We start from the raw sequence: 11,774 nt of genomic DNA, 5'->3' as shown, positions 1-11,774 counted from the left end.
ATTCCTGTTTCACATCAAAACAATTAAGATATTATTAAATAAAAAAGTAGCTTATACGTTGCTGTACGATTTAAATACTTTGTGTTAAAAACACATTTTTAGAGCGATATGATGGTAGATAATATCGATGGACAGGTTTTCGCCAACAGGGAGAGTGAATGGGAAATGACCAGGTTGTGTATGTTGCATGTTGAAGTGGAGTGTTGCTGAGTTCACAGTGAGCTGGATGTATGGGGGTGGAAGTATCCTCACACTACATATACTATATGCTATACACTGTATACACACCCAGAAAACCCCCAGAAAATCTGAAATTAGTTATTGTTTCACATTAAAGCAATTAACGTCTTTATTAAATAAAGAGTAGCCTATACATTATTGTTCTGTGTGTGTGTGTGGTATGGTGTGGTATGGTCTGTGTGTGTATGTGTGTGTGTGTCAAATCAATCAAATCAAATTGTATTTGTCACATGTGCCGAATACGACGGGTGTAGACTTTACCGTGAAATGCTTGCTTACGAGTCCTTCCCAACAATGCAGAGTTAAAGATATCTAATTAAAAATCAAGAGGAATAAAATACACAAATACACAAGTGTGTGTGTGTGCAAGCGAGCGTATGTGTGTTGCATGGTGAAGAGGAGGGTCGTTGGGTTCATGTTTAGCTGTATGTATTGGGGGATGGAAAGCTTTAGGTCCCTAAGCACCTTATGCTATATGCCTCTGTGACTGTATTGGCTTTCCATGCCTAGAAGACCATATCAAATCCAAAAGTGTTTACTATTTTACCATAAAACATACTGTGAGTGAAGAGAATATTCGTATCGTTGGGAACTTTGTGTTACCTGTCCACACATCTCTTTATTGAAAACACATCTGCACATTTCTGCTTTATTGAAAACCATTATTGCCTAACATTAACATTATACAGTACAAAACAACATGAACAGCCACATTCACAAAAAAAACATACTGGCATGGATTCTACAGGCTGCTGCAGCCCATAATAACTGTATCAATATGATCTTTGTTCTCCTCTCTGTTCCGAGGTAGCCTATTTCATACGTTGATAATGACTGGTTTTGTGTTTCTCTAGATCAGAACGATGAGAACAGAACTCTATTCCAGACCCCATGTGAGAGGTGACCTTGCTTGGTGCCGCGTATTCACGTGCGCACTTCCCATGTCCATGAGAGAACCGATGGCCAACCAGTTTACTCAGAGTTATAGGCCTGCCTAATATAGCATTTAGGACTAGACCATCTGGTACAAAATAGTCATCCTATTGGCCTACGCCTCTATCCTAAATATTTTATACAGTATAACTCCTTTTTATTTTAGGCATTTATTATAATAACTCTATAGGCCTAAAATGTTGGGGTGGGGGTTCAAGCCTGCGCGTGTGTTTACACCGCTCAGCCGTAGTAGACTGAGGCACGAGTAGACTACCCACTCAGCCCTGACCACGAGCTCCACATGTATGGGCGGGGCTTTGAGTACCACGCGGACCCACCAATCAGCAGGCAGTAAAGAAATCACTGGCTGCATGGTTCCACCAATGGAGTTTGTATCTTCAGACGACCAACCAATAGGGCACGAACAAATGTGGGCACGTGTATCCGTGCACATGTTGACGCTCGTAAACCGTGGAGATAGAAAGAACTAGCAAAGAGGCAAACCAATGAACGTCCCGCGAACGTGAGAGGAAGTAGACTGCCGACCTGATGTTCCAACGAGTCTGAGGCAAATATCGGCAAGTAGACTACGGAGATAGACGTTATCAAAGCCGCTCTGGCAACCGTGGGCGGCTCTACTGCTGTTATTTTGTTGCAATATTCCAGGTGAGTGTCCTCTTTAAAATGTTACATTGCTACATTCCTGCGCGGGTTACAGAATTAACTGTGATAGGCTATTCCAGAGACATGATACAATGTAATGTAATTACGTTCGTTGTGTTTGGTGTAGGCTAGTCTACTCCTGAGTTGTTTCATCGTTGTTGGTTGATTTATTACAGTGTTATAGAGCTGTAGGCTAGCGTTCATTCTAAAAGCATGAAACAATTGCTGGACCTTTGTCAACGTCAGACTTTAACATCATATATTACATGTGTCAGTGTTCGCACACACACACACACACACCACCTGAGACACAGTGAAATTCCCCTGCAGCCTACATACCTACACGGGGCCGGGCCAACACAGACACAGACACAGACACACACACAAACACTGAAAAAGAAAAGCTACGGAATGGCAGGAGGAGTATATCAGTTTTGTCTCATATGATGCAGTGGGTTGATCCATTGGTCCATGTTACGTCTTTGTATTACATAATATTGGCATGCATCCAGTCATTCATCTATACATTCCCACAAAGTCTATCTAAATGATAGGCGTAATTGGGACAGCACAGGTCCCAGGAAATAGTTATACCAGAGTTATAATCAATCTGTTATATTAGTTTTTAGGATTGTTACAATTATGTTACCCAAGTGTACTGTGGTCCCTTTCTTGTAAAAATCACAACTTCTGCGACAGACTATTAAACAGTGAAGTGTGTGTGTGTGTACATTGCAGAGGGACTATTATCACAGAGGGTTTACTTTCTAGCAGAATGTGCGTGGCGAGACTGTATCTGTGTGTATGTTTTGTGTGTGTGTGTACATTTGTGTGAGTGGAGGGTGTAGCTAGAAAAGTGTGTATTTTTAGGTGGTGGGCGTTAGACTTTGTGTGTGGAGATACCAGTGTGCTCACGTTACCCCTCTTAGTGTAGTCTGAGGTCACGAACCAACAGGGACTCCCAGATTAAAGAGAGAGAGATATTTATTGTTTATTTCACTTTTGTTTACTATCTACCTCACTTGCTTTGGCAATGTTAACATACGTTTCCCATGCCAATAAAGCCCTTCAATTGAAATTGAATTGAGAGAGAGAAGGTTAGAGAGGAAGGAAAGGAAAGAGGAGGACTGTCTACAGCAGTAAGCTCACAAAGAGGAGGGGGTTAGAGGGTAGAAAAAGAGAGGAAGAGATGGGAGGCATACAGAAACTGAGAGAAGGGGGTTGGTATAGTGAGTGAATCAGAGTGAGGGGGATGGAGAGAAAGAGCGAGACAGATGGGAGGGGTGAGAGAGAGAGAACCCCAGAGGCAGAGGAGGAGAGGGAGGCAGAGAGAGAGAGACCCAGCCTGCCTTATTGGATTCTACTACTGCTTATTCTACTCGCACCCTTCCCCCTCACGTTTCACACTCTCTTTCCCCATCTTCTCTCTCCTCAATGGGAGCCAGACATGCACTGCCATTGTGTGCCTACTGCATACCCCCAGTCGCGCTCTACATCATGTTAAACTAGGCCACTGGTAGACCCACCATTTTGAATTGGTGTTATTATTTTTGGGTTGTAGGATTTAAAAGAAATGTCTCCCCTATAGCAATTTCCACAGCAATGTCCCTCTTCCTCTTTCAATTCAACTTCAATTTAAGTGGCTTTATTGGCATGGGGAAAATATGTTTACATTGCCAAAGCAAGTGAAATAGATAATAAACAAAAGTGAAATAACCCCCCCAAAATGTTTTGCAGTAAACATTACACTCACAAAAGAATAAAGGCATTGCAAATGTCATATTATATGCAAAGAGTTAAAGTACAAAAGGGAAAATAAATAAACATAAATATGGGTTGTATTTTTCTTTCTCTCAGTTGAATATACAATGTCATTTGGCTGTTGTCATAGAGGGCACATTTTGTTACTTGGCTGTTCTTCTAAATCCTCTCTCTCCTTACCCCTCTCCCCCCTGCTTTCTCTCCTCTCCCCCCTTTCCCCCTCTCTCTCCAAACCCACAGTGATGCAATCGCAGGGCAGCACTTCCTCCCAGCCCTCCGTTGATTCACTGAGCTCCAGTGACAGCTACCTGTTCAGCCACTCTGAGCAGGCGGAGGATGACACCGACGTCTTCCTGTCCGAACGCTCGCCCTCCGTCATCCTCGGCACTGGGGGCATGGTCAGGGGCGACGGGAGTGCCGGGGCAGACAGTCCCGAGTCCCAGTGGGCGTGTGACGGCTTCACCGACCGTGAGGAGGATGAGTCACGGGGGTCAGAGGTTACTGGAGGTCACCCCAGGGTCACAGCTGAGAGAGAGAGAACAAGCGAGACGGAGAGAGAGAAGACAGAAGGAGACCTGCTCTTTGCCCAGAAGGTGAATGTCAGAGAGAGATAGAGAGATTGGGATGGAAGACAGGGATACATAACTTGTCTTCCTTCAGATATTGAGACTGAACCAACTTCAGAGACAGCTTGACCACAGTACTGTACCCCATTAATAATCATCCCTCCTCTCTCTCTCTCTCTCTCTCTCTCAGTGTGCTGAGCTGCAGGGGTTTGTCAGGCCCTTACTGGAGCTGCTGAATGGACTGAAGGGGGGACGATTTGACCGTGGTAAGCACCATTCTCCTACACTGGTGTGTGATGCTGCAGCCTGTATTGAGCCAGCCTGTATTGATCTAGTCTGTAATAATCTAGTCTGTATTGATCTAGTCTGTATTATTGATCTAGTCTGTATTGATCTAGTCTGCAGCTACTGTGTCTGTAGTTTTCATCTGTAGGCATATTGGTGTGTGTGTGTCTGGAGTGTGTCTGACAGTGTTACACTGTGAATGCTGACTGGAGGATTATGTATTTGATTGACAGGTCTGAGTAGTTTCCAGCAGAGCGCAGCCATGGACCGCATCCAGAGGATCGTAGGGATCTTACGGAGACCCAACATCGGGTAAGACCACACACACACACCTGTTTATGTGCTTACTGGACTCAACCCTGCACTACTCAGTTTCAGCATTCTGTCACAACAGCAGAAAAAGATCACTTTCATAATAAGAAGTCCAGTTTGAATGTTTATAGAGAGACTGTATTTAGTCTGGATCTGTGTTTAGTAACGTTAGATGAGACCAGGAATGTTAATGTCTATGCTATTCTTAGAATGGTTGTTTTCTAAACCTTCTAATCCTCCTCTCTCTATCTCTCCATCCCCTCCTTCCCCTCTCTCTCCACCTCCGTAGGGAGAAATATATGAACACTCTTCTCCAGGTGGAGACGATGCTGAAGATGTGGTTTCCACAGGTGTCCCCCTTGGCCCCACCTACCGCCCCTACCCTCTCCCCCCCTCACCTCTCACTCCGGGACACCCCATGCAGCACCCCCCCACACAAGCACAGAGACCAGTCGCACATCCCTGTCAAGGTGAGAACACACAAACAAACACGCACGCGCGCACACACAATAATATGTTGATAACAAGTTGTGGCTGAATAATTCTCTCTGTCTCTCTCCAGAAGCGCAGACTGAGTTGGTCAGACACAGACTCTGACACCCCTCCTCCAGTACTCTTTAAGAGGCTCAACACCGGTGGAAGAGAGGAGAGGGGGAAGGAGGGGGGAGATGTCCCCTCGGCAGCTTCAGGGGTACCCCCACACCCCCAGGACCCCACCAGCGACCAGGAGAATGAGAGAAAGGAAGATGAGGAGAGCAAAGAGGGAGAGGGAGAGTCATCGAGCAACAAAGCGGGTCTCTGTTCTGAGCCCGGTCCCACCTCGGTCCTCATAGCACCCATCCTTTCCCCCTGGAGACCAAGGGAGGGGAAACAGCTGCTGCCTGTCATACCACCTCCCACCACCAGGGGCAGTCCAGCCATGCAGGACAGCGTAATCTCTTCCACCACACCCTTCAACAACCTCCAAAGCCAGCAGCAGCCAATTGGGTGCCAAAGCCAGCCTGTTGCCGGGAAGACTGGGAAAAATACCTTAAAGACCTGTCAGGGGCGGGGCCAGGCACATTCAATCACGACAAAGCCTTTGAAAAGGGTGGAGCGTAAGAGCAGGGTTAACCCCGCCCCTTTATAGACTTGATGCATTGAGCACGCTTCGACCAGCAGGCTAGTGTGACTATGTCAACATGCTAAAGCTGCTGTGATAGGGAGAGTCAGGGTGGTGGAAATGGGCTGCAGTCCAAACACTTTATTTTTTGTACCCCCTCAGCCCTTGCACTAGACACTTTCCCTTGGGGGAATCCCCTTCGAAACCGGATACAGTTTGATTGCCATCTTAAGTGGAGGTCCAATTCACTAACGTTGCCCCCTCGGCACTCGATTTAGCTTGAGGGAGCGAGTGAAGAACTTGTGGGGTTGATATGACCCACAATTCAATGCAAACTGTAGTCAAGTGTCATACTCCAGTGGCCGCGAAGTGTCACATTTAATCAACACGGCTGCATTTTCGGCCTGTCAGACAGAATTATGATGCTAGCTTGCTAAAAAATATAGTCTCGTAGTGAGGAGCCTATAAAACGTAGCTAGCTTCATAAACATATTTTTTGGAATTCTGAAATGTATTGGAATAAATGACCAAACTATAAAACTAGTTAGCCAGCTATGGGTAACTGTAGCTAGCTAGCTACGTTAGCTTGCTAGGTACATGAATAGCTTTAGGTTGGTTGTTTTTAAGCTCAACTTCAAGATTTCCACTAAGGACGTTGCCTCTCCGATCATCACTCTCCCTCGCTTAGGCAAGGGACATTTAAGGTACACTCGGATGTGACGATGTAAAACATAATTCAAGGGCTGAGGGTTTAGGGCCGAGGGCTGTCTACTTTGAATTTGGACTGCAGCCATTTGATGTGTTTCCTTAATGATGGACCTTTTGCAACTACCTAAACGCAATTAGGACCATTAATGCGAACGATATCTGAGAGACTACAGTTATTGCTACATGAGGACAGAATGTGTCCTTCAAATCATAATCACAGTTCCATAACAATCTGATTTTTTTGCACAAATAGTGGTTGTAGATCTGGAAGGTTGGTAAACACCTCTTAAAGCCCAACCCTTGTTCATAGAATATTGGATCTCTGATTGACCGAATGGTATACTCTCTTACTCCACTTAAGAAAAGGAAAATGCCACTATGCAAACTTAATCGAAATGCTGTTGGCTTAATGATATTTGGGTTTCAGGTGGGTGGAGGCAAGGAGGTTAGAGGTGACGAGGTGAAGATGGTTAGGAGGACAGGTGGGATAAGATTTGGGGATTAAGGATAGTTATATTCCTGGAATGAACGGAACCAATATTTTATGTCTTACTCCTCAGAGATGATGCTTCCAGTGAATAACAGCAGACAGACAGTTCAATAGACAGAGGCATTACGGATAGAAGTGAGGAATGATCCAACTAGTCAGATGCCATTAGACTACTGAATGACCTCTAGAGCTGAATAACATCTAAGAGGACGTGGCAATGACCTCTACTGAAGTCTAAAGGGGTTTAGAATCTATTCCATGTCAATCCACCAACATGACACAATCTGTTTGTGAGGACGAATACGAGGTGTTTTGGGTGAAGATCGATAATGACTGAAACGAATGAAACACAACTGGGTTTTATTCTGTGTGGAGAAATGTGAAGCGGGGCATCCGTTAAACAGTAAATCAAATTTCAATGGCCTAACCGGTAGAGGATAGAATACCAAGCAGACCTTAGATCAGCTTCTAGGGACAACTTAATCCTTTAAATGGCTCAGTGAGAGACTCTAAATATCATCCTGAGAGAAGAGCACACTCACAGCCAGACAGACATGTTGACTTGACAACGCTGCATTTATTTATTACCTTTATTTATTAATTGGCAGCTGTGTTTCTCTGTCTGTGAACTTGCGATTGGTTGACCGATGGCTTTGGGATGCTCTTGGGAAAGTTGCTGTACAACAGTTTGTTTGTGGTTTTTACTGCTATGATGGGACAAATTTTGGGGGGATGATTGGACTTTTGGACTACTGTGCCTTTACCAAATAGGATGTGTACAAAAAACAAAGCATTTTATTATTTCAAAGCATTTTCTACATTTTGATTGTTTGCTTGTCTTTCTTAATAGCGCAGTACACAATTAGTCGAATAACACAGTACACAACGCCTAATTCCTGTCTTCAATCTCTTATCTGGCTTCCAGGGGTATGTTGGGCAAAACTAGCTACCTACAGATCCCACAACAACAAGGCAACCTCTACTGCAACCAGTGCAGTGGTCATGTGTACAACACAACAGTATTCTATACATATACGTCATAGTCTTCTATGAACTAACAACAGTGGCTAATTTATTTACGTTTTTAGATTAACAGTTGCCTCTTCTTTGGGGTGTATTCTATAGTTCATTATTTAGGTTGGTCTGACTGGAGGATATGAGCTGCGCTTGCTATCTCCTGTGTGCTTCTTGGTGCTCCTCAAACATGAAAAACATGTGAGGATCAAAGCTAAAAGGGAGACAGTATGAATATTTATTTTGCACCATCATCATGCTGCTATACATAACTGTCTAAAATAAACCTGAATGAAACATGATTGATATATTCCTCATAACAAATAATTAATACACATGTATTTACTAATGAATAATAATAATATAATAATATATTCCATTTAGCAGGCACTTTTATCCAAAGCGACTTACAGTCATGCGTGCATACATTTTATGTATGGGTGGTCCCGGGAATCAAACCCACTACACTGGTGTTGCAAGCGCCATGCTCTACCAACTGAGCTACAGAGGAAATAACTGGGGTACATGATACATGGTTTACAAAGAGTTGACTTATGCTTAATAAACTGTTTATATGCAGAGCTTCCAGTAAAGCACTGCTAATACAAGTTAATATGGTTGCATCCCATACTCCCTATAGCTTTCTCCAAGGAGAGCCACAACTGAACACACAATTACTGGTAGCCTCCATGTTACCTACCTACCGTCTTTACTTGGGGCTGGGGGATGTTTTTATGCTTGAGGTATAAGTTGCTCTTAACCACAGGTCTATGATCAGGTTTTTCCTACCCCCAATCCTAACTTTTACCATTAGGGGTTGAATACATACCTGACCCTGGGCCTGTGGTTAAGGGCCACTTCTACCTACTTGTGTTTTTTATACAGCTGTTTTTTGACAGAGAAACTGATTGCACTGATTTTTGTGTTCTCTTTTCCATGTATGTTTTCTACTGCAGAGACCACCGCTGATTGGTCAGAAATAATATGTCTTGTTTATTTCAACTGCCTTTTTTATATCTTAGTAGACGCTGTAGTCCCCCTCTCTACTCCTCCTTCCCTCATCCCCCTCTCTATCCTTCCCCTCTCTTCTCTTGCCCTTTTCTCTTTCTCTCTCTCTCTCTCTCTCTCTCTCTCTCACACTCCTCCCTCATATCTGTTAATCCCTTTCTCTCTCTCACTATTTCTCTTTTTCTCACTCTTACTCTGCTGTCACTCTGTGTTACTCTTCTGAGTACTTTTTACATTGTTGATACAAAAGGAAAATCTTTTAATAAATGACACTTTTGAATATTTCGTTTTTGAGTTCTCTGTTACGTGTGTATGCATGGGTGTTGTTATGTTGGGTTGGAGTGTGTTGTTATGTTGGGTTAGAGGGTGTTGTTTGGTTGGGTTGGAGTGTGTTGTTATGTTGGGTTAGAGGGTGTTGTTTGGTTGGGTTGGAGTGTGTTGGTATGTTTGGTTAGAGGGTGTTGTTTGGTTGGGTTGGAGTGTGTTGGTATGTTGGGCTAGAGGGTGTTGGTATGTTGGGCTAGAGGGTGTTGGTATGTTGGGTTTGATGGTGTTGGTATGTTGGGTTGTCCTAAAGAGCAGTTTACAGCACAGAGGGAGCAGATGTGACTCGATGGGGTGCGGATTTAGAGCCTGTACATTTCGGAGAGGGGGAGGGAGGAGAGAGAGAGAGAGAAAGGGGGGTAACAGGGAGTGGGCAACTGGGTCTGTTATTAGACTGAGCCTCAGTAATCTGGGGGGGGTGGGTTATCCTCCTCCTCCCAGCTGCTGCCTGGCCTGCCTCCTCTACTATGTAATCTATGTGCTTGTTTACTACATGACATCAACATGAAATCTACTACCTTCATTGTACAGTTGCATAACACTACACTGAGTAAATGTCTATCTGGTGGATGCATACAGTGAGGGGGAAAAGTATTTGATCCCCTGCTGATTTTGTACGTTTGCCCACTGACAAAGACATGATCAGTCTATAATTTTAATGATAGGTTTATTTGAACAGTGAGAGACAGAATAACAACAATTAACCCCTCTGCAAAACATGACTTAGTACTTGGTGGCAAAACCCTTGTTGGCAATCACAGAGGTCAGACGTTTCTTGTAGTTGGCCACCAGGTTTGCACACATCTCAGGAGGGATTTTGTCCCACTCCTCTTTGCAGATCTTCTCCAAGTCATTAAGGTTTCGAGGCTGACGTTTGGCAACTCGAACTCAGCTCCCCTCCACAGATTTTCTATGGGATTAAGGTCTGGAGACTGGCTAGGCCACTCCAGGACCTTAATGTGCTTCTTCTTGAGCCACTCCTTTGTTGCCATGGCCGTGTGTTTTGGGTCATTGTCATGCTGGAATACCCATCCACGACCCATTTTCAATACCCTGGCTGAGGGAAGGAGGTTCTCACCCAAGATTTGACGGTACATGGCCCCGTCCATCGTCCCTTTGATGCGGTGAGGTTGTCCTGTCCCCTTAGCAGAAAAACACCCCCAAAGCATAATGTTTCCACCTCCATGTTTGACGGTGGGGATGGTGTTCTTGGGGTCATAGGCAGCATTCCTCGTCCTCCAAACACGGCGAGTTGAGTTGATGCCAAAGAGCTCGATTTTGGTCTCATCTGACCACAACACTTTCACCCAGTTCTCCTCAGAATTATTCAGATGTTCATTGGCAAACTTCAGACGGGCCTGTATATGTGCTTTCTTGAGCAGGGGGACCTTGCGGGCGCTGTAGGATTTCAGTCCTTCACGGCGTAGTGTGTTACCAATTGTTTTCTTGGTGACTATGGTCCCAGCTGCCTTGAGATCATTGACAAGATCCTCCCGTGTAGTTCTGGGCTGATTCCTCACCGTTCTCATGATCATTGCAACTCCACGAGGTGAGATCTTGCATGGAGCCCCAGGCCGAGGGAGATTGACAGTTCTTTTGTGTTTCTTCCATTTGCGAATAATCGCACCAACTGTTGTCACCTTCTCACCAAGCTGCTTGGCGATGGTCTTGTAGCCCATTCCAGCCTTGTGTAGGTCTACAATCTTGTCCCTGACATCCTTGGAGAGCTCTTTGGTCTTGGCCATGGTGGAGAGTTTGGAATCTGGTTGATTGATTGCTTCTGTGGACAGGTGTCATTTATACAGGTAACAAACTGAGATTAGGAGCACTCCCTTTAAGAGTGTGCTCCTAATCTCAGCTCGTTACCTGTATAAAAGACACCTAGGAGCCAGAAATATTTCTGATTGAGAGGGGGTCAAATACTTATTTCCCTCATTAAAATGCAAATCAATTTATAACATTTTTGACATGCGTTTTTTCTGGATTTTTTTGTTGTTATTCTGTCTCTCACTGTTCAAATAAACCTACCATTATTATAACCTACCAAATTATAGACTGATCATTTCTTTGTCAGTGGGCAAACGTACAAAATCAGCAGGGGATCAAATACTTTTTTCCCTCACTGTACATATTTGATTTGGATGGGTACCTACTATGATTTAGGTGTGTGTGTGCGTGCCTTCAGTATCATCCTCCAGACTGCTAGGACCTAACACGTACAGTATATGTACAGTATTACTACTTTTGACTTGCCTCCTTTGGTCCCCCTCTGAGAGGATAACGTCATGAGCACACACACACACACACACACACACACACACACACACACACACACACACACACACACACACACACACACACACACACA

The 11,774-nt window shown here is 44.3% G+C and overlaps 1 protein-coding gene across 1 annotated transcript; it reads left to right on the top strand.

Moving 5' to 3' along the window:
- The first annotated feature begins 1,670 nt into the window (after positions 1-1,670).
- LOC121543159 lies at positions 1,671-8,497 on the top strand. Its single transcript, XM_045205683.1, has 6 exons — positions 1,671-1,839; positions 3,838-4,190; positions 4,354-4,429; positions 4,682-4,760; positions 5,050-5,230; positions 5,323-8,497. Exons 2-6 carry the CDS (start codon positions 3,840-3,842, stop codon positions 5,887-5,889), a joined length of 1,254 nt encoding a protein of 417 aa, XP_045061618.1. The 5' UTR covers positions 1,671-1,839; positions 3,838-3,839; the 3' UTR covers positions 5,890-8,497.
- Positions 8,498-11,774: the final 3,277 nt, after the last annotated feature.

This window comes from Coregonus clupeaformis, chromosome 20 (assembly GCF_020615455.1).
Source record: "Coregonus clupeaformis isolate EN_2021a chromosome 20, ASM2061545v1, whole genome shotgun sequence".
NCBI lineage: Eukaryota > Metazoa > Chordata > Actinopteri > Salmoniformes > Salmonidae > Coregonus > Coregonus clupeaformis.
Note: the sequence above shows the minus strand (reverse complement) of the source record. Positions and strands in the feature narration are given on the sequence as shown.